Below are 22,771 nucleotides of genomic sequence, written 5' to 3' on the forward strand. Positions count from 1 at the left end.
TAAGATTATACTTACTAAGGTTATTTATGCTACGAAGACAGGTAGCCAGCCCTGTGTATTGGGTCCAGATTTGATGTGATACCCGACCCTGAAGTGGGAAGGCCAACGAATAAACAATCTCTTATCTACTGGACTGCTCCCGCGTATTTAATTAAACTGAAAGCTCAATTTACTCTACATTCTTATCCTTGTCTTAACGACTTTTTAGGTCACGCTTGCTGTCTGCTATACTGATGGCTTAAAAGATTTGCTCATACCACATAATTAGATAATCAGTATTCACTATAAGACAAGTCCGGATGAGATTTATGCCCCGGTCCTGCCGATCCTGTGAAGATTGGTGCCGTTATCGCCTTGCCACTGTCCTTATAAATAATCTAATAATAAGACCTTATAAATAATTATCAATTTTTCAGTCATCTCAGACAGTGTTGGCAATACGGCGACGTGCCGTTTTACTTCATTATAAATAAATAAGTGATGGTTTTAATAAAAAAAAGTGCAGTTTTTATTGTTGGCTGAACTCGTATTATTATCTGAACCTTTATTATTTGGCTACTATGAAACTTCAAACGCAAAGCGCCTTCTTATCGTATTGTTGCGTACTAAGAGTTCTTTTAATCCTAAGTTCTATGAGCTTGCGAGTCCTTGGCTTGCCCTTTTTTGCTTCTTTTGCCTTTAGTTCATCGTAGCCGGATATTTAGTCCAGCGTACGGGAAAACGTTTCCCGGAAGGCTCGACCTACGAGCCTTCCGACCGACTTGGAAACGAGTTCAAACTGTCTTAATATTAGCTGTATGCAGGAATAAGATAACTAAAGTTACCCTTTGGTCATGACAAACAGCTTTAAAGAGCTCTTTAAAAGTTTGGGTTTCCCCGTTAAACGAAGCTTACGATAACAGAAGAAACGTGAAACCATTCACAGCCGTCGGGTATGGAAAACTCCCGATAAGCGTTAAAAAATGCATGCTCATACCAATGAACTGTTGCCACAATGCTTTCAACAAACCGTTTTAATATGCTTATTAGTAAGAGATAATTTCAACAAATATTTACCGCCTTTTTTGCAGATGGATATAACAATCAAAACCAACTGATGGCGCCAAATAGTGCCACGGGTTTGAAGTACGAACGCTTTATCATCTACAGCATAATCTCACTATTCATAATCGCAGGCATGCTGTTACTGATTTACGTTATCTACATGACAATCCCCTCGGGGAGCCAGAACACCAGCAAGGAAATATTTTTTGACGCCGATTCTACTTCCGAGACTAGTGAGTATCGCCTCGGCACCAATCAGTCTGATATAGTTCATTCCTAGCTCATTCAGTAACACTTTGTCGACGCACTGTGTAGTTCCCAATCTTGGCAACGGGCACATGGTCATCGATCGTAACAACTGGGGTGCACAGCAGGGTGTGCATGGACCGTACGAGCTAACACATCCCATACCGTACGTGCTGATAACTCACATCGGCGTCCACTCGGAGATCTGTTCCGACGTGCACGTTTGCTCCATCAAGATGCGCACACTGCAGGATGCGGCGATCGCGGAGCGAAGTCTGCAGGACATACAGAGCAATTTTTACGTAGGTGTTGCCTTCTGCGGGACAATTATGAGCTGTAATTTAGAAAAATGATAATTCTAGGTCGGAGGCGACGGTAATGTATATGTCGGGCGTGGGTGGAATACGGCCAATGCGTACGCCAACATGACGCTGGCGGTTTGCTTCATGGGAGATTATGGACGATACGTACCGAACGATCTTCAAATGTCGGCCCTTGATCATCTATTGACGTACGGCGAGAAGCGTAATCTTTTAACCGAAGATTACAAAATCGTTGCACACAGTCAGGTAAGGAACCGAGCGAGAAGTTAAGCACCCTTAATGATTGTTAACAGTTCAATTTCCGTTGCTCTAGACACGAAATACACGCAGTCCCGGTGTAAATCTGTACGAAAAGATAACGAAGCTCTCCCGGTGGTATCCTTGCGGACGGCCAGGTTACGATCGTTGTGGTGTGGAGCTCGGTCTTCCAGCAGTTTGGGAGCAAGAGTTTCCAAAACTCAATACACCGACTATATCTAATAATACTCGAGTTAATTAATGCTTTACGTATAAGGTCACCAAGGCAGATATTTATGGCCTCCGAGATCATTAAGGCAATAAGAAGAGGAAGATCTCATTCTAAGGGAAACAGATGATCATTCGGATGTGTGCCATGTGACGTATGGACTTCGAGATGAGATAAATTCACTGGTGATGTATTAAAAGTACGTCTCAAACATCATGCAATCAGAATTTCACACATCGTGTACATCAACACACGGGTTTGTAGCAGCAAGACACCTAAGAAAAGTGGATAAAACATTATCAAGCTGAGCTGTTTCTCGAATATTAGCAGGAACAAGTGAGAATCATCCTAGCATCTTTCTACACATCCAATGGAGGATCAGTGGTTCAGTGGCAGAAGTGCTGTACGGCAGAATTGATGTCAAATCATTTCCAACAGCCCATCTGTATGCAAAATAGTCTATCTAGTCAAGTATATTAAACATCATTGAATGTCGTCAAATGTACACTTAAGTGAGAAGAAGTTAAAATACGACAAATACTCCTCAGGTGAGGGCTGTTCAGTGGTTTTGCGTCAGCAGCGCGCGTAATTACACGAAAAAACCGGGATTCAAATCCCATCCGGACCGATTCTCTCATTATGTGAGGACTGCCTACATCCAACTACTTGATATCAGCAAGTCTCTAGTAAGCCATTCGATGGCCGGCTTGACCTAGTGGGTCTTTAAGCCAAGAAGTAAAAGACAGACAGACTCCAGTCTAATTTTCTTGTAAATATTATTTCGATACAAATAGCTGTTATGTGCTATAAAGATCAGAATTATTTTATGATAATTTCTTCCAATCATTTAGCTGCACACATATCTATTAAAACTAATGTTACTGAAATACAATTATGTGACTTGGGGCGGCTCGGTGGTACAGGCGACATCGGCGCCGGTGTTCAAACGGTTGGACCGGGGTTCAAATCCCATCCGGACCATTCCCCCGTAGTAAGGATTGACTAACATCACTACGTGGTACTATTCATTGGTCAAGCAATACGGCCAGGAGGCCGTTCTTACGAAATAATTAAAAAAAAAAATTATGTGACTTCCATTTAAACGATTTTTATCTTTTCTTCGCCATTATCTTGCATCTTACGCAGCAGTTACCCTTTCTTCTGGGGTCATACTGATTTTTGGACCACGGTGAAATTATTCTTACGACCCTTCCGCCTATTTTTATCACAACAAAACTGGGGGAAACACTGTCCCAAACTGGTGCCCCAATCACAAACGAATGTACTGGTTTTGATCGCTTTGCTGCCGCTTTCCGCCCATGTTGATGCATTCATTGAACAGCTCCGAGTAACCGAGTCACAATAACATTGAAGCAGAGAAGAGAAAAAGGGAAAAACAAACGAAAAAAGTTACGGTCTGTTATCAGTTCAACAGATGCAACATTCAATCGAACAACGAACAATCCCACCCAAGTCACGTTTCTGCTATGCTGTAAAGTAGCGTATCGCATGCGTTTCGAAGGCTCGTTTCGGGCAAGAATTTTAACGGGAAAAAGGAAACATCAAACATTTAGAATTGTTTGTCGCTTAAAAACGAAAAAAAAAACATCCCAAATAGGGCAGCTGAATTTGTCGTACAATTGAATCTATAGTTACATTTATTCTGCAGCTGCCAGCAACAGTGTTGTCTGTGGCACGAACCGATGTTATCATCGGTAAGCAAATAGCGCGAAACAAACGGTTATCATACCCGGCGGCCTAGCCAACCAGCCAGATGAGCAGTGGGTAGTATGTAAATCGCAACAGCTACAGATACAGCAAAAAAAAGGGATTTCAGTTTTATCGGGTGCGCATGCCGATTGATTGGATCGAACTCGATTACGGTACGCTTTGATATGATCTGCCGCAGAAAGGTAGGTAAGGCAATACACCAAACCCGTCCCGTACTGTTTTAGTAGATGATTTAACGCACTCGCTAAACAACCATGCGGCCAGTTGCGCCATTTAAAGTGTGTGCGGCTATTTGTTCACCGATACGCGATCATCATCAGTTAGTGTGCGGTGTTGCACTTTTTAACTTTTACCCTTATCAGTGTAAAGTTCTGATGTGTGTTGATTGAAATTAATTGTTGAATTCGATAACAGGCAGGTGTCCGTTACCGACTTTCCAAACCCCCCCCCCCCCCCCCCCCCCTGTTGCTGTTCGTTTGGCTATTGGAGGGCCAACACCTCGAGTGTATTGCACAGCCCTTCCGGCTGGTCGTGCGGCTTGGGACGGAAGACAAACGTTCAGAACAGATGGAAGGGATGGACGGAGCGGTCAACTTTATGTGTAGCTTGTACTGTGAAATAAAACGAAGCCAAACCCGTTAAAACAACTTGATCAAACCACTTCAACCATTCGCATTTATTGCAAGCAGAGTGCAGAAGTACGGTAATCATCGCCAAACATCATCATCCTGTTTGTGGTGCTTCAGATAGAAGAAAAAAAGAGGTAGGATTTGTGGTTACCACTATCATATAGATGTGTGTTGTGTGAATTTCCTCAATAATGTGCTCAAGATAGTGACCTATCTTTCGAATAGATAGCTTACGAGTGGAGACGGTTATGTTATTTGAACAAATCTCTATCGTTAAATAACTAAAATGAACATAAAATTCTATCCACCGATTTACGGTGCTTTTTTGTAGTGATGGTAAGCTTTTATAGATTATAATCAAATTCGGATGTGTGTTGCTGAATAAGCGTTAAACCTTACATACACAGTAAAGGGCATTAGTTTAAGACCACTTTTTTAAACGATGTTTAAACTTTTGCTTTCGATATTTCTATAACATATAAATTAACCAAAATATGTTAGAATGTTCATCAGCATCTGAACAATCTATAGCTATTTCGTTTTTGTCCATAAGCGTATAAATCATTGCATAAAAAATAAAAACCTGAAAAATGGTTTAAAATTTTTAAGCCCAAAAGAATGTATTTTTTCCTAATATCTGAGCTAGTCAATTCTAGCGTTGAAAAATATAAAAGGGTGACGGGTGAAAACTAAAGGAAAATTTTTGTTAGTATTTTATAACTGATTAATAGACTTATTGTATGGTCTTAAGGTTCAAACTGTTGAAATCCTTGCAAAATTGTAATCTCAAAATTGCGATTTCTTCGCCATTGCGCCGTGTGGCAGATTGTGTATACGTCAGGTTCTCAAAAAGCAATTTCATAGCAAGAAAATTTCATAAACATTCATGAGAACCGAAAATTCTGATTCTAAAATCTACCATGACCCGCGGCCTTCATGGTGTATTTAATTACAGGAACTTTTTTCTCAAAATGTTTAATTTAATTTTACACACACAAAATTAGCTCGATTCGTTGAAAATAGGCTTCACAGTCTAATTTTTACCTTCTGTACAACAGCAAGCCTCCGGGATAAGGCAAAAAAACAAGGAGGAAATGCCCAGTAAAATTCGTACAAAATCTGCTCTAGAAGAACTGAGAATACGGCACTGATCCGTAATGCTTAAACTAAAATAAAATAAAAAATGGACTTATGTGTTTTAAATATATTCTATCATAATGGAAAAAATGTTTGATAATCGATTTAATGATTCATCTAATCATATGAACGTTTTATCAAAATATTTTATTTTATTTTACAAAAAAAAAATTGCTCGATTCGTTGAAAATGGTATTCGCAATTTTTATCTAATTTTTAGCCTATGTACTGCAGCAAGTGGTCCTAAAATATTCTCCCTCACTGCAATTAGTTAATTTAATTATTATATAAATAAATATTCTATTATATAAGCTAATAGAGGCGAAAACTTTTTCTTCCACATTAAATTTCAAACATTTTAAAATTATCTTTCAACCCTAACGATTACAATACCCATTCCCAATCTAGCAGGATAGCACAGGCGCGCCAAACGTATCACAAGCTCGCAGCGACGCAACAACGATCGCGCGCCTCCATCACAATGTGTGTGCCAGCGCAATACGCGTCAAACTGTTGCAGTGTGGGTTTGTCCCAAGCTCCAAGCACGGCAAGCAAGATGACGATAATAGTAGTTGATAGATCGTGAACGCATACGCAACGATTCGGTCATCGTGGTCGGTGCGCGCATAAACGCTTCAGTTCTTCTTGCTGAACGTTCAAAAAGTTCCTCAGCGATCCTAGCAGCACTACCGGGATGACCTAAAAACAAGAGTTTACAATTTGTGTATTTTGTTGATCTGTTCATTGAAAAATTGCAACAGGATTTACTTCGTGCGTGCGTGCATAAGTGTGTGTGCGTAAGCATTTGTGTGAGCCCACAAAGCAAAAGGAAGCTCCAAAAAAAAGAGGGCTGCAAAAGATAGTGTTGTGATAACAACGGTGAATTGAAAAGACGAGATTTTAAATAGTCCGTGCTTCGAATACGGGAAGCGAGGATAGTGTAAGTGTTTTAAACTTGTTCATCATAAAACAAAACCATGGCCCGGAAGAAGGCTTAAAGGCAATATTTACTCTCACGGTGCGCCCGTAAGAGGCGGAATATGCGGCAAATGGCCAGACTATGAGACAAGCTATGATTTGTTGATATTGGTACGGTGTGTGTTGGTGATGTGTGGTGCCGTTGCGTCCCCGGACCGAACACAAAGCCGAGGGAAGGGACTGAACAAATAACCTTCACCGCACCGTTCACAAAACGACACGGATGAACACATGATCCGGGGGTGTAGTATGTTTCGATCATTAGCGGTGGAGTCAGGTCAGGTCGGTTGGAAGTGGTAGTGTTTTTTTTTTTGTTTTTTGCTGTGCATTGGATTTTACTCCCGCCAAATCAAACTACACCATCACACCATCGCAAAGTTCGCACGTTTTGAAGTGCGCAGTTTTTGCGTGAATATGAGTTCTCCTACCGACATTTGGCCGAATATGACGAAAATTTATTTTATTTGCACAAACCTACAGTGTGAGTGTGTGATTGCATAGTTTGAACGAGTGTAGAACTTATGCGTAAGTTCATTAGAACCCACGAAGCTTAACCTGTTTCCTGGTGGAACGGGTAGTGTCTGAAGCAGCTCTAAGGATTTACGCAAATATAAGACCTAGCCCGATGATCCTATGCCAATTCTAGCGAACTGGTTTGTGGTTGTGTTTGTGTGGAGATAAGAAAGATGTTTCAGTTGCTGAGGGATCGTCTGTGAAAGTCAGGCCCGAGTGTACATACTGGTTTTGTGTGACTCGGAGTGACTATGCAAATTAGGCGTTGCACATCAGTCTCACCAGTGGACGTTGGTTTGAAATCAACGTAATTGCACAGTTAAATCACATGTTTTGTGTTTATAAAATCAAGATCCTCAATTATATTTTTGGACTGTAAGGTTGCTATCATGACATGAGAAAATGATCAGTTCGTTCGATCAGTTCGAAAATGATCGTTTTTAAGAACTCTAAAATCTTCATAAATCTTAGGCTCCTGTCTTCACTTTTCAATGGTTCCAGTTATGTTCTTTAAAAGAGCAGACCCGCTACCGTCATGCTTCTGAGCAGACTCTAGAAGATCGTATCACATGGTAGCTTATATAAATAGATGGGTCAAGGCCATTCTTGTTTATAGAGACTGTAAATAAAAGAATCACAGTAAAGATACAAGAACGATCGAGCCTCCATTAATAACTCCATTAACGAAGAAATTCAGCATTCAGAATTGCAAGTCAGAACCGCATCTGCCATCTTGAAGCCAATAAAAGATAGCAACAGCATTCAAGCTGCTAATGCAGACCAGCTCTATGTTTCTGATCTTTTAGTTCCATAATTCTTTACCCCTGCTAACATGTCCCATACTAAACCTACGACGCTTGCGTGCACGAAGCAAACACACTGTGAAGGAAGTGAATTGCTTTTCTATTTCTTACGGCTTATCAGTACGCCGTGATGTAAAGTTGACCTCAGTGCAAACAAATCAACAACAACTCACATTATCATGTGTAGTGTAGAGTGCAATCATTTAGATAGAGAAACACTTTGAACGCGCAGCAACCCGCAGACTCTCTTTGCTCTCGACACACATTGTTAACAATGTCGCTTATCGAATTGGAGAGAAAAACGAGCACTTTAATTACATAATGGGTTCATATTTCTCCAACTCCAAGTGAAGCGATTTCCAAGACATATTTCCAATCGGACGTAGTTGCATCAGAGCGCAGCTTTTCTTTGGTGGCGTTCCGCCGATAAAACTTTCCGCCCGCTGTGACTCATCCAGTTTATTTTTACAGACTTGCTTCATCCCATTCTTTGCCCAGGGTGAGGATTCTTCTGCCAAGATGCGTCTCAATGTTTGCTGCAGATAGTAGTATCAACAACATAAGCGAACAGCTACAGCGGATATCTGGCGGTGTACCACCAATACTGAACCATTTCGCACCGTACGATGGCACTGGCAAGGAATACGCAACCGATAGAGAGTGAAGCACCATTCAAGACCGGATGCGGTACGATACAGTCGCCACCGAAAGGTGGCACCGATACGCTTACCGGTGGTGGAGCAAACAGCCCGAGTACCGTAACCAGCACGACAGACAGCACCAGGGGCAGTCTCTCCAATATCTCGACGTCATCCATCAAACGGACAGACAACGCTTGCGATGACGATTCGAGTGCGTTCGATAGTAGCAGCAGCAGCAGTAGCGATACGGAGTGTGACGATGATACCATCAAGCGTGCCATCGACCGTATCCCGGGTGCACTGGTACCCGGGGAAGCACGCGTTCTCCCGAACGGGAGTCTTAAAGTTGGCCCCGAAGCGATCAGTCCCGCGGTACGGCCCACCCCCGGTGCCATCGGTGCGATCGCGGTGCACAACTCGTCCGACATCACGTTCGGCAACAAAACGTACATTAAGGGTCAGGTTGTGATAAAGAACATCTACCAGGATCGTAAGCAGGGGATCGCCAATCCGGGGTACAGTGTGCAGGAAAACGATACGAACGATGCCAGTTCCACCAAAAAAGGTATTTGGTGTTGTTCAACCGACGATCACGCTAAACGATCGATGGTTTCATAATTTCCCCCCTTTACCGTCTTACTTTCCTCCAGTACCTCCGTCAGCCTCGATACCTCCAGAGCCACGAACCTGGCAAACTAGTCTTAAGACAATCATCAAAGACAAACCATTGCTCAGCTTTATCGTCATGATATCGCTCATGATCGTGCTGTGTGCCATCGTAGCAGTCATATCCATCCTCACCGCGTCAGGTAAAGCTAGAATAAGGCCCCCACTTGGCGACGGCGACGACAATCGTCCCAATATCCCACAGGACAAGGACATAGGTACAAAGCATGTTTTGTACTAAGTTTTAAATAATTTCATAACAATCCGGACTATCTGATCTGCTGCTGACCAGGGAGATATCTGATAAGAGTGTTGTTTTTTTTTTTTTGCTTTTTCTCTCGCACTAACTCTCCCACAGAGGACGACCTATTCCCAGATCCTAGACCATTGCGAATGGTGACGAGAACGGAGTGGCTAGCTCAACCGCCTCGGGAAGATTTAACTGATCTTAAGCTACCGGTGCACAACGTCATCATTGCTCACACTGCCACCGAGGCGTGCACTACTCAGGTAAGCCCCAAGCACAGTCACAGCACAAGATAAGGCGCTATGCAATGTAAACTTTAACATTATCGCTTTATCAATCATGGCATTTTATGGCGTTGTATTTTTTTGTCAATGGCGAACATTCGAATCGAGCCAAGTGTAGTATCTTAGTTTTATTTTATTATTACCTAACAACGATTGCAAATGTGTGCAAACCTTTCTCCACTATGAGAGTTATACCTCTCATAATTGAGAAAGGTAGAAAGGTACATCATTTTAGTTCCATTTGGTTGATCTTCTTATCACACACGAACCTTGGTAGTGAAAAATGCAAGATAAAAATGCAATAAATTCAGCATTGACCAAACCTTCAGCTAAAAGTCTCAAGTGCAAGCAATTTACTTAAGTGTGCTTTACAACCTGTACCCTACATGTCTCATATCCCGAAAGACCGTTTTTCCGCGCTGTACAATGCTACTTTCAGCTATGACTCTAGTGTAAAGGCCTGATCATCACGTGCATATAAATATTTGTTACAGAACATACCGCATTTCTAGCTGGTCCATCCAGTTCCTATGTGTGTGCAGTTAAGCCTCTGTCATTTATTTCGGTGTGTGCAAAACGAAACGATACTGTTCCATTTGAGTGCTTTGTAGCTATGCGATGTCAACTGCCCAACCATGCTCCGCGAACGCTGTACCCCATCCTTGTCAATATCCAGTCACAGTGCTCTGCTTGCTATGAGACGAATCACATGCTATCTTACTTCACGTGCTATTTTCCATAACATAACATAATAAAACAAAATGATGTTTAGATGGTGATGTACTGAGCTCTTCACGAAACGAGGACTCTATGTACAAACTCGTTTGGAGTGAAGTATGCAAAACGTATACCATCTAAACATTGTTTTGGAATACATCAACAACGAACAACATCAGAACACTCATTCAAAATTATTATTCCTAATTAATCGTTTTACAATCTCTCTTAGCGTATGCATTAAAAAATAGACGATCCCTTCCTGGACCTTAGCCATAGCTGTCGTCAGAAACAAATGTTAGCATTTTTTTTTTTTGTTCTCTCTGATCCAGTAGCGAATTAAACTGCTTGGATGTCTTTGGAGGCGGAACGGACATAAAGGTCCATAAAAATCAAAAGATTTGAAGGGATGTATTTCTGCCTTGAAGGGTTCTCTATCTATCCCCCTGACCGGAGAGGCCTCCTGGGCGGCGAGACTCTCTTGTTTCGGCGAAGCCTCCCTTGCCAGCGAAGTTCGGCGAGACCCCCCTGCCCGGAGAGGATTCTGGCAGCAGCCAACTCCGCTCTTATCTTAATCCACCACTGCTCTGATCCTTCTTCTTCGATATCTATTGATAATTTATGAGATCAGTTCGGAGATTTTTTTTTCATAGGCACGGTTAGCCGTGGTTTCGTCTCAATGGATGAACGATGAGTTATGTTTAGTAATCTCTATCTTGTCCGGAATAATCTTCCCCGTTTGGACGGTTGTATTTGATCAAACTTTCAAAATGATAAAAGGATCAGGAAATAAAACCTCGAATTGAATCTTGAGAGGGTTTTTGTTAATGGAGAGAAGGATGAAGCGGACAATTACCCTTGGATGTGAGGCCCTTCAGACGATGAGGTTTTTTTTGTAGATGACTGTTTTATAGCAAGAACTCCCTTGGACGTAGAGTTCCCTAGACGAGTAGCTAATTGAGGTCTCATGATCTTTGAGGCTTTTCGGACTGTGAGATTTCTGTGTAACCGAGGTTCTATGGACGGTAAAGCTCTTTAAACAAAGAAGGCACTTCAAGGACTAGGTTCCGTAAAAGGTGACGTCACGTTGCGACCGTTCCGACGCTCAGGAAGGGAGAAAGCATTCATGGGGTAGGATAGAGACGGATCTTCCTATAAATAGCAGTTTGATCATAAGATTGCAAGGAGCTTCAAAGAGTTGAGGAGTTCAAGACAGACAATAAGAGGACCGTCCAAACCAACCAACGACCCCCCCCCCTTCCACCCCTTCCCCTTGCCACAAGTAGGAAATCGGTGGAACTCTAAACCGATACTGCCTTTTTCTACCTTTTTCCCCAGAAGATCGCTAGGACATTATGTAATCGATTGAAAACTCGTTAACATCAGCCAATTTTTTAATGCATACGTTACCTACACTTACATTTTCTATCTGTTCTATCTAACACTCTTTAACCACTTTTCTATCTCCTACACCCGTCGTGATCTCGTTGACCCCAAGCAGCAAGCATGCAAAGCACTAGTGCAATCAATTCAAAGGTATCACGTAAACCAAACCAAATACGGTGATATTGGGTACAATTTTTTGATCGGTGGCGATGCATTTATCTACGAGGGCCGTGGATGGCTCAAGGTGGGTGCCCACACCAAGGGTAAGTAACCGAGCGAGATCGATCTCGCGAAATGTTGAAAGTTTCGCCCGTTAATTCCCTCCGGACTTTCATACACACACAGACTACAACTCTAAGAGCCAAGGGATTGCCTTCATCGGTAACTACGAAACAGTCGATCGACCAACGGAAGAGCAAATCGAACAATTGGAGCTCCTGCTTCGCAATGGTACTGAGGGCGGTTGGCTTGGCCAGGACTACAGGTTGTTTGGGGCAAGCCAGATTAAATCCACCATCAGTCCGGGGAAATTTTTGATGGAAAAGCTTCGAATGCTACCACACTTCAGGGAACAGTTTTGAAGATGTGAATCAAGTGATCGAGTATAGTTGAAGATCATCGTGTAAGACTGAGAGGGACAGATGATGTAAAACAAAAGCAGAGATACGGTTGATGCAACCGTATGATAGATTTTTTAACGTAGGAACTATAAATATGCAATAATACCTCTAAATGCTTAGGCCAATATCGTGAGTGTGTGATCATGGATTTTAGAAACGATTTGCTTTAGCCATATTATTAAGATATCAATATAGTGTTGGAATAAAAAGTATACTACTTCCGTATCCTTATAGCCATGATAAGAAATGGTCAAGCCGTCAAGGCTTTAATAAAATCCCCAATAACAATAAAAGCTTGCAGCTCACGGTGATCCGGGTCGTTTTTCTTTTAATTCTATACCGTTGAAAACAAAAAGCAACAAATAATATATTTTATCCCCAAAACTAAACGATTCCCCCTGACTTTCAGGCTGCATGTCGTTTGCGAGTACGTTTGATACAGATGTATCTAATGGATGGCAAGAACTACGACGATATAACGTACAATTTTCTTATCGGTGGCGATGGACAAATCTACGAAGGGCGCAATTGGTATAAGATCGGTGCCCATACGCATGGTAACGTGTGTGAAGAGACAAAGAAAATAACGCTACACACAAACCGTCTTTAATATCTTCTTGTTTATCGTTTTTGCCATTCCTTTCCCCGTCGCAGGTTACAATTCCAAAAGCCAAGGTATTGCTTTTATAGGTGATTATAACTACGCCAATAAGCCCACCGAAAAGCAGATGGAACTGCTGAAATATCTGCTAGCGTACGGCACTAGACACGGACAGTTGACGGAAAGTTACAAGATCTATGCCTCGGAACAGTTGGATCCAGTAGCACCAACTGGGAAATGGCTAATCGAAGCGCTTGCAACCTTGCCACAGTTTGTGAATAAATCCCAAACAATAGAGGACGGCCACATATAGGCAGTATTAGGTTAGTGTTGCTACTATTTATGCCAGGCGAAATTGCATTAAAACGTTCAAATATATAAAACGAATTGAGAAAACCCGGACCCAGTGAGACATTTTTTTCTGTCTTAAATCGGCCCCTTATTTCTTATTGAAACAGTTTGCCCAACTAAATAACGGGTGTTTTAATTGAAAATTCCTCTCTGCTTTCCTTTTCTTCGACAGACGAAATGTATGTATCAGGTGAAATTGATCCAGGAGTTTCATGCCGATCCCAATTCGAGAAACTTTTCCGACATAGCGTACCAATTCCTCGTTGGCGGTGATGGTAACGCGTACGAAGGAAGAGGCTGGACAAAGCAAGGAGCGCATACGAAAGGTTAGTATGCCTCCATCACTCACATGGTTTATTAGCCCAGAGAATTGATATTAGAATAGTTCAAACAAAGCGGAATTCGAGAACATGTATCTCGAGTCCAACTTGAACACACATTACATCATTTTTGCTACGCTGCTTCAATTGATAACACAATTTCCGATTTTTGAACATCCCCCATTGACAAAATCTGCCTACTAATGCACTATTAAAACAAATTTGTATTGCAAGATCCCTTCATAGCGTTTATTGAGACAATTCTGTCAATAGGGGAATCTATCGGCTTTCTAAACCAATTGAAAGTTTTTGAGCCAGCGTAGCCAAGCTGATAAAATGTGTGTTTAAGTTGGAAAAAATGTTCCATCTTGAATTTTGCATTGTTCATGCTATTCTAACGCTTCTTTTATGACCTGATAAACCCTGTCTGCACAAGCTACACTAACACCCAATGTGTTTCGCAATGGTTTTCGTTTTCGCAGGTTACAATGTGGACAGTATCTGCATAGCGTTCATAGGCACGTTTATCGTGGCCCCTCCACCGATCGCTCAGCTTAGTGCAGCGAAGCAGCTGATCCAGCTAGGATTGCAGGGAAACTATCTGGCCTCCAACTACAGCCTGTATGGTCACCGGCAATTGGCACCGTTCGAAAGCCCAGGCAAGGCACTGTTCGATATCATTAAAACATGGCCCCACTGGTCCAGCAAGCTGAGCAGCAATCATTGGAGTGGCGACGATTCGCAACCAAAACGACGCAAACGACATATCGACCAACGCACGATTGATGACCTCTCTTGAAAAAGAAAAGACTGTGATGATGAAAATAATCGAATAAACGTTTTGAACATAGTGAATGTACTTTAGAGCTGTTCCGGGGTAAAACGGTTCAATTTATTGTAAGGTGCTTACGAATCGCCAATTACGATACTCCTGCCTGTCAGCTTCTCTCAGATCCTCCGAACGGGTTTTTTTTTCTCTCAACAGTGTTCCTTCCTTCCGCATCATCCAAGATCACTTCCGCCTGTTGTCAATAGTCATCCTTTTTTCCGTTTGTCCTAGCTTATTAAAGTGGTCCCAGTCTATGGTCCGGCCTTTAATGGCCGTACTTCTGGAACTCCCACTCTCTATTGTCCAGCGGGCATACCTGCCGGGTCTTTAGCCACCGGGAGATACAGTGGAAGTGAAACGCATGGTTACAAACTCCCCAGGCAACTGTGCATTCCTCACTGGTGGCCGATGCTTGATTAGCCTGGCACTCTATACAAAGATCCATGATGTGGTTCCGGCAGATGGCACAGTTGTCCACCACAATGTCCCAAGCCCACAGCGCTACCGCATTCCACTTCTTGACCTCGAAACGCTTCCGCTCACCTCGGCTACTGCTCGACGTTGGTGCCTCAAACTCTTCCTCGTCGATATCCATGCCGATGTACAATGTCTGCCAGCGAGATTACAACATGTTATGTGAAAAGCTAAACTTTTTATTTACATTTTGCTTTTACTAAGTTTGCTTACAAATTACTGGTCGATGCAACAAAGGAACTTCACAGAGAAAGGAACCCAATCTTACCACAGCGAGCGCGATGGCGTATTTTTGCTTTACCCAATGACAGTCATTGTGACAGTTGCTGCAAAAGCTGCTGTATTTCGTCCCCCATTTCGCCCGGCTTCGCTTCCTGCTGGAACAGCAGCTTGCATTTCGCCCGCTGCTATTGTCCATCTGTCAGTCGGTGAAAACAAAACAAAACATTAAAACGTAAACAAGGCGAGCCTTTGCGAGCGGACGGAATAAAATACATTTTGTTGCCACTTTAACGACCCACACGTTATGGCCGTTAACATGTATGGGTAGGTAACGGGAAGTAACTGAGGACCACAAATGTTTTTGATATCCCCAAGTTGGGTTTTAAATCTTAAAATCAACCATTTTCTCCCACAACGAACAGTCCGATGCAAAACCATCCGCCACCCAACCCGAACCCGATTGATCTGATGGCCATCAAGGACATCTATCCGGGGATGAAAAATATCAATGTTATCTTCATCATACTCGAGATTGGGCCCGTCACACTGACGAAGGAAAATCGGGAAGTACGCACCTTTAAGGTGGCCGACCAGAGTGCCGCCATCAACGTGTCGATTTGGGACGAACCGGGCAAACAACTATTGCCGGGCGATATTGTGCGTCTGACGAAAGGATATGCAAACGTTTGGCGCCAATCGCTTACACTGTACTCGGGTAAAAATGGCGAGATTGTACGATTGGGCGATTTCTGCTACACCTTCAACGAGATGGTGAACATGAGCGAACCGAACCCCAATCTGAGCGCATCCATACCCCAGCCTGTCCTTAACAATGGTTCGGGTGGTGGACCTAACGGTGGCAACAGCAACAATGGCACTGGAAAAACGATGGGCACTCCCAAACCGGGACCTAACAATAACCCGCTACTTGCCGCTAGTGGACCACAGCAACCGAAACCACATGCCGCCACGACACGCTACTCGGTAGCGGCGGCAGCAGCAGCGGCAGCCGCCACACCACCCAACATCATGAAACCGACGCAGAAAAACTCCCCCCGAACTGGTCGTAACAGTCAAGCGAAAAGTACCGCAGTGAAAGGTGACCGTAGATAACAGTTAGCGGATGCGCTTGGTACAGCAGCGGCCCCGACAACCGTTAGCGATAGTTTTATTTTACCGTCTAGCAATGTAATGTAACGGATGGACACACAGGACTGTGAAGCGCCAACTGCTATGGAATGTCCCCCCTAATTTCCCAATTGTTGTGTTGGGACGCTCCGATTTTAACGATATTTCATTGTACAATCAAAAAACAGCAGAACATTCCTGTGCGCGTATGTGTGTGAAAAAAAAACGGGCAGCACAGTTTCTTTGGGTATGTTTGTAGTAAAAACAAAAATAAATCGAAATTAGTATCTCCGCTCAACTAGGAAAGTCGTACTTTCTTCCTTTTTTGTGTAACGTACTGTACATTCGCCTAATTTCACACGAACCGCCCTGTGTGCTGACTGCCGGTGCGAGAAAGCAGCCCTATTCTATCTCCTGCGCATTGCATTTGACAGCTCTGCACAGGCAAAACAAGCTGTTTTGAAATCATTCACCGAGTTACACTGCGCTTTTTTCGGCCTAGGTAAGTGTTTTTAATGAATTTCATTATTTTTGGAACAACTTTCTCACCAAGGACTAGATTGACAGTGAAAACTTGAGACATATTTCCCGAGCAAACAATTTCATAATTGTACTTCGGGGAGAAAAAAAGAAAAACAAAGCAGTGTCACTGCTGTCAAACTCAGTTATTCGGGTATGTCAATAGGCCGCGAGCAGTGTACGCGCTGCTGCTTCTTTGTACGAGTGTGGTGGTGACGAATGGAAGTGTTATGTTGATGGAATCCGTGGCCCCTTCCGAAAGGTTTTCGGATGTTCAGTTTCCCGGTGATTTTGTGCGTTCGTGCTGTAGATTGGATAATTTGTCGCGCGATTGTGTCATCACCGCACCATTCTAAGGCCATACAACCGTCGCATCGTCTTATCCGGGGACTCTTTGCGCTCGGTGCGCATTCGAATATGTTGTGCCATCCCGCGTACGGTGCTGTGTAGAGGAATCGTTATCGACGGCGGGCAAACGCACATCGACCCGTAATCAAGAAACCGCGCTAGTGAATAATCCTCTGCACTGTTAATGGTGTGTTAACTTTGCCAGACGCATATTATTGGAAAATCCATACGACAAAGCCGGCGTGTGTGTGTGTGTGTGTGTGTGTGTGTGTGTGTGTGTATGTAAATCACCGTCAGACCAATCACGGTGTCGAATCTCGGTGCTTCGTCGCGGGATTGAATCTGCCGGATTGTTCAGCAGCAAGCTTCGTAAAACCCGGAACGCCTATTGTGCCATGCGGTGGTAGTGTAAAGCAACTGAGCAGACCGAGAAGTTACGGGTGTGATACGTAAGAATGCTGGATCGATCCGAACCGTACGAACATGTTTCTGGTGCGGCACTAGGCACGACGAGGCCGAGAGTAAAATTCTGCTGTAAGCAGCATCATCCAAGCATCTCGGCCAGTAACAGCAACTATCAGCGACACTCTCGCTCACACCATTAGCGATAAGCATCACACAGCACGGGACGAGAATCTCACCACCGTGGATACGGTCAGAAGCGACTTACACTGATCCGGAAGTGCGGAAGGGTAACAAATAAGAGGCTAGAGCACTTTATCGGTCGTCATGCTAGCTTATCTGTCCAAAATGCGTTCGTCGGCGTCGGAGATGAATGGGGCCGAAACTACCCAGTTTCTCAAACTATCCAGTGCCGTGTTTTACGGACTTTCCTCCTTCCTGATCACCGTAGTCAATAAGACTGTACTGACTAGCTACCGATTTCCTTCGTTTCTCGTACTCAGCCTCGGCCAGCTAACCGCCAGCATTGTCGTGCTGTTTGTCGCCAAACGGTTACAGCTAGTAAAGTTTCCTGACTTTAGCCGGGATATTCCACGGCGGATATTCCCGCTACCACTGATCTATCTCGGCAACATGATGTTCGGGTTGGGTGGCACCCAAGCGCTAAGCTTGCCCATGTTTGCCGCCCTGCGCCGGTTCTCCATCCTACTGACGATGTTGCTCGAGTTGCTGGTGCTCGGAATACGGCCAACGCTTGCTGTGAAAGTGAGCGTATTTGCGATGGTGGGCGGTGCACTGATGGCTGCGCTGGATGATCTTTCCTTCAATCTGCAGGGCTACATGTACGTGATGATTACCAACACCCTAACTGCGGCAAATGGTGTTTACATGAAGAAGAAGCTGGACACAGCGGATATGGGCAAGTACGGACTGATGTACTACAACTCGCTGTTTATGATACTGCCGGCATTTGTCGGTACCTGGCTGGCCGGTGACATCGAGCGTGCGTGGCAGTACGAAGGCTGGAATGATCCATTCTTTGCCGCCCAATTTCTACTGTCCTGCGTGATGGGCTTCATCCTATCGTACAGTGTCATACTCTGCACCCAGCACAATTCCGCCCTTACCACCACCATTGTGGGCTGCCTGAAGAACATCAGCGTTACCTACATCGGCATGTTCATCGGGGGTGATTATGTGTTTTCGTTACTGAATGCGCTCGGCATCAACATCAGCGTGGCCGGCAGCTTACTCTACACGTACGTTACCTTCCGCAAAAAGCCCACCAGTTCGGGCGGAAGCTCGGGAGATTCGTCGTCGGACAAGAAGCTGCTACTTCCGGCAGCCGGAAGGATCGACAATGTGTGAGAGGACGGATGGGCGTGTGTAGCCGTAACGAACAAAAAAACCAAAAACAGAAGAAGGGACAAACAGAATCGAACAGCAGGGATGATGTGTATATGAGAACCCGGAGTGAGGCGTACCTGCAGTGGCGTAAAGATGGTTGGCACCACTTTTCAAACAACCCCGAGGGTATTGATTTCTAGGCTTCTAATTGCGGCCATTTGTGTGGTAGTAGTCGTAGTAGTAGTAAAAGTAAACCAGTATAGTGTTGTACAGAGATGATCGACGTAATTTAAATCACACCACGTGGCGCATTGATAAAACGCTAAGTTCTCGCTAGTGCCACCGTTCGGGTTCGGGTTATTGCGGGCTTCACCGCATGTGGGGAGATAGAACATACCAGCATTACAATCTTCCATTGTATAGCTTAACTATGGTACACTCCCGTTTCCCCCTCACCTGTCATCCCTTTCCTCGTGGTTAGACTTTCCCCGCTTAGACGGGGGTTGATATTAGTAAAACAAAAATCACTCATCAAACACGCATGATATCGTACTTGCAAAATATTGTGCTTTTTAGTTTTGCTGGTGTATTTTTAAGTTCCGAATGTGTAAATGTGTACCGTGGTAGGAGATTTTAGTGAAACCGATGAAGTTGCAATATATTTAAAAAAAAACCATTGTAATGGTCATTGTGTAACAAAAATGCCTTTCGGCCGAATTTCGGCCACGCGTACCATGTGTCTTATGAGAAAGAAAACCCATCGGAAAGCGTCATAACCCTTTTGGTATGGTTAAGTAATCCGTCGGCGGTTCATTGCGGTGGAACGATTACATAGAAAACATGCTGGTTGTCACGATTGTTAATCTAATCCGGAGAGGGGGGAAAGCACATATTAAGAAACGTGATAACACTTTCCGTAACGAGGTGGTAAGAGGCGAGATTTGGTGATGCATTTACAATTTTCGTTGCGAGTTTTCTAGGCAATGCAGACCGTTTTTTCTTGTGTCACGATCATGCATACGAGGTCAAGGGCAAAAGATCGATAACGGCTAATGAACGACCGGCATATTCTTTCAATCTGCGCCAACCACCGTACCAGGGGATAATAAGTGCTCGACTTAACGCTTCCCAAATATTTACTCTACTCCGCCTGTGTTGATCCAGTTTGTTGTACGGTTCTGTTGGCTGTAAATTGCTTCTGCATAAAACAAAGCGCATGATAACATTTTAATTTAATGCAACTGGTTAACTGGTAAAATGATAATAGGGTTTGTAATTTTTTAAACGTGAGCGTACAGTTCATTGCCTCTTTCGGTTTTCACACGTCTAGTCATACAGATCAGGGGTTCTTAGTAAGCGTGTTAAGCCAACAAGCAAATGTTTAATAACAATTTAAATAATATTAAATTGAGATAGATACGATTGTTAGCAAGTTAGAATGCTGTGATATTGTTATCTTATCTTAATACTCCACTAAAGTATGATTGGGATTAAATTTCGCACGTTCTGTTGAAGACTTTACTTCATGCCTAATGCCGCAGTCTTGACTGGTGAAAAGGAAAGGAATTATGAACTCAGAAAAAAGATCAATTATCAATTTAGATAATAATTTAATTAATTATTCGCGATTTATTTCAATCGAATCTGCAGGTATAATTTTAACTAATTTGATAAATCTGTATCGATTATTGCTTTAAATAGCTTTAGCTCTAATTCCTTGTTAAAAAATGCATAATTAAAACCGTAACCTTACGCCAATTATAATATGACGAAAGAGCTGGTCTTACTTCAATTGGTTTGCAAATTTTACAGAGAATAATTGCTCAAACTTCAGCAACCTTGCCAAACCCTGGTTCAAATCATCCCAAAGAACCAGTTTATCTGTTTGTATGTCCAAAGCGAATCTCATCTCCAAGTTACCTACTGTGCATGTCTCTTCAACTGCCCTTCAATTATTCGGGATTTCTTGACAAACTATATTCATACCGAATTATCTACTGCCGGGATTGAAAAATCAATCAGAGGATAAAAGAAACTGTTACCACTCATTTTACAAAATTTGTTTGTCCTCTACAAACTCTTCCGGAAGGGCAAGGTCGCAGCAGTGTTTTGTTCCCAGCGCCACGTACCAGCTTCACATACAATAATCTAGCGCTTCTTCGGCGGCGGCGTCGCTACAATGGTGACCGTGACCTCGTTGGTAGAGAAGGTTTTTGCTGGTTTATTGACATGAGTGTGGGCTTGTTAGTCGGTATTAGTGAGTTGATCCACTGAGCATCTGCTTGTATCATAGTCGTATGAGAACCTAAACCTGATAGTACAAACAATACAGGCACAATGTGGCACAACGCGCATGTTTGCCACATTGCTTGGTAGCTACCGATGACGTCAAGCTCCAGAGAGTCAAGGACTGGAAAGGTGAAGATCGTCTAATGCTTTGCGCGATCGTTAGTCATTCCTTGGTTAATAAATTTGTAATTATGGCCCCATATAAAACAAATCGTTCCCCTTACAGTTCTGGTGCAATTTTGATAAGAACTGCATCAGTAAACGTGCTTTATTATCGGGAAGGTACAACAATGGCAAATTAAAAAGAGCAAATCTATTTCTATCAATTTAATTACCCGTTATGGTTATAACCAAGCCAATCTATTACACGTAAAATTCGTGGGAAAATATTATCACAAAGAGGCCTCACAGGATGTTTCTTCTTTACAGTCAGCATAAACCATCGCCACCATGTTTGTACGAAAAAGCTATCCGATACTTACCGCCGGTAGGAAATGTGCCTATCGTCTTCTAACCACATCCGCCGGAACCGATGCTACAGGCCCAATCAACGTGTTCGCGAGCGATGGAGCACCACCGCAGACACCACCAGAGATGGACGAATTTACTAAAGAATTCCATCGCAATCGAATCGAAGTGAGCGACATTCAAAGATTAATCTTAAGCGCCGGAAGTTCTTTGGCAGCTCTAATCGACCCACGAAGGTAAAGTTGTTTACTTCAGCTCAGCAGAGAACAAACATTTTAAATATCGTACGTCGTTTTTTTTTACAGACACGATATGATCGCCTGCCTCGGAGAAACAACTGGCCGAGAGGCGCTAGAAAAAATGCTTTACTACATGCGATTGAGCGAAGAAGGGCAACAGATACTGAGCGAGAAGCCCCGTATCAATACACGAACGGTGGATATGGAGGCGCTGAAAACGTTGCCGGAAAACACATTTGGCTATACGTACGTTAAATTTATGGAGGATAATGTAAGTCTTAAAGAAAGTATTTTAAAAGTACTCTCATGATGAATAATACAAAAGACCCGTTTGTTTCCTTGATTGGTAGAATATTACGCCCGACTCACGGATGGAGGTACGCTTTCTGGATGATCCCGAGCTTGCCTACGTTATGACGCGCTACAGAGAAACGCACGATATGGTACACGCCGTTCTCGACATGCCCACCAACATGCTCGGTGAAGTAACGGTCAAATGGGTGGAAGCTTTGAATACTGGCCTTCCGATGTGCTATGGTGGTGCTGTTTTTGGTGCTTTTCGACTACGTCCCAAGTGAGCATCTCCTTCCTTTTTCCTTCATATAACTAAACTAAAGTAAAAGTTTTTTTTTCTAGACAAAGACAAAACTATCTTCGCAAGTATTTACCCTGGGCGCTGCGGACAGGCAACCGCATCAAACCGCTCATGACTGTGTATTGGGAAAAGCGATGGAATCAGGACGTGGCGGAGCTACGCAAAGAATTGAACATTGAGCCGATGAACGTAAAGTAACGAGTCCTCG

At 43.3% G+C, this 22,771-nt stretch overlaps 5 protein-coding genes across 8 annotated transcripts; 4 read left to right on the forward strand and 1 right to left on the reverse strand.

Moving 5' to 3' along the window:
* Positions 1-1,018: 1,018 nt before the first annotated feature.
* Positions 1,019-6,152, forward strand: LOC126560873 (peptidoglycan-recognition protein LA-like). Its single transcript, XM_050216823.1, has 5 exons — positions 1,019-1,028; positions 1,071-1,277; positions 1,360-1,592; positions 1,653-1,859; positions 5,985-6,152. The coding sequence occupies exons 1-5, from the start codon at positions 1,019-1,021 to the stop codon at positions 6,150-6,152; spliced, it is 825 nt and encodes a 274-aa protein (XP_050072780.1).
* Positions 6,153-8,484: 2,332 nt separating this feature from the next.
* On the forward strand, positions 8,485-14,539 carry LOC126562167 (peptidoglycan-recognition protein LC-like). Of its 4 annotated transcripts, none has more exons than XM_050218597.1 (5): positions 8,485-9,076; positions 9,162-9,395; positions 9,536-9,687; positions 13,556-13,709; positions 14,186-14,539. In XM_050218597.1, the coding sequence occupies exons 1-5, from the start codon at positions 8,497-8,499 to the stop codon at positions 14,500-14,502; spliced, it is 1,437 nt and encodes a 478-aa protein (XP_050074554.1). In that variant the 5' UTR covers positions 8,485-8,496; the 3' UTR covers positions 14,503-14,539. The 4 variants fall into 4 exon arrangements, with proteins under 4 accessions (XP_050074554.1, XP_050074555.1, XP_050074556.1 ...); XM_050218598.1 differs by having other exon boundaries at positions 9,162-9,320; XM_050218599.1 differs by lacking the exons at positions 13,556-13,709; positions 14,186-14,539 and adding exons at positions 11,927-12,074; positions 12,157-12,392.
* A 237-nt stretch (positions 14,540-14,776) lies between these two features.
* LOC126563362 (RING-box protein 1A) lies at positions 14,777-15,170 on the reverse strand. The gene has a single exon (XM_050219998.1). The coding sequence runs from the start codon at positions 15,125-15,127 to the stop codon at positions 14,798-14,800; it is 330 nt and encodes a 109-aa protein (XP_050075955.1). The 5' UTR covers positions 15,128-15,170; the 3' UTR covers positions 14,777-14,797.
* A 355-nt stretch (positions 15,171-15,525) lies between these two features.
* On the forward strand, positions 15,526-16,419 carry LOC126562921 (SOSS complex subunit B homolog). Its single transcript, XM_050219522.1, has 2 exons — positions 15,526-15,552; positions 15,651-16,419. Exons 1-2 carry the CDS (start codon positions 15,533-15,535, stop codon positions 16,339-16,341), a joined length of 711 nt encoding a protein of 236 aa, XP_050075479.1. The 5' UTR covers positions 15,526-15,532; the 3' UTR covers positions 16,342-16,419.
* Positions 16,420-17,940: 1,521 nt separating this feature from the next.
* On the forward strand, positions 17,941-22,766 carry LOC126560874 (uncharacterized). Its single transcript, XM_050216824.1, has 5 exons — positions 17,941-18,991; positions 21,803-21,965; positions 22,035-22,239; positions 22,319-22,542; positions 22,605-22,766. The coding sequence occupies exons 1-5, from the start codon at positions 17,953-17,955 to the stop codon at positions 22,759-22,761; spliced, it is 1,788 nt and encodes a 595-aa protein (XP_050072781.1). The 5' UTR covers positions 17,941-17,952; the 3' UTR covers positions 22,762-22,766.
* Positions 22,767-22,771: the final 5 nt, after the last annotated feature.

This window comes from Anopheles maculipalpis, chromosome 3RL, assembly GCF_943734695.1.
Source record: "Anopheles maculipalpis chromosome 3RL, idAnoMacuDA_375_x, whole genome shotgun sequence".
Lineage (NCBI taxonomy): Eukaryota > Metazoa > Arthropoda > Insecta > Diptera > Culicidae > Anopheles > Anopheles maculipalpis.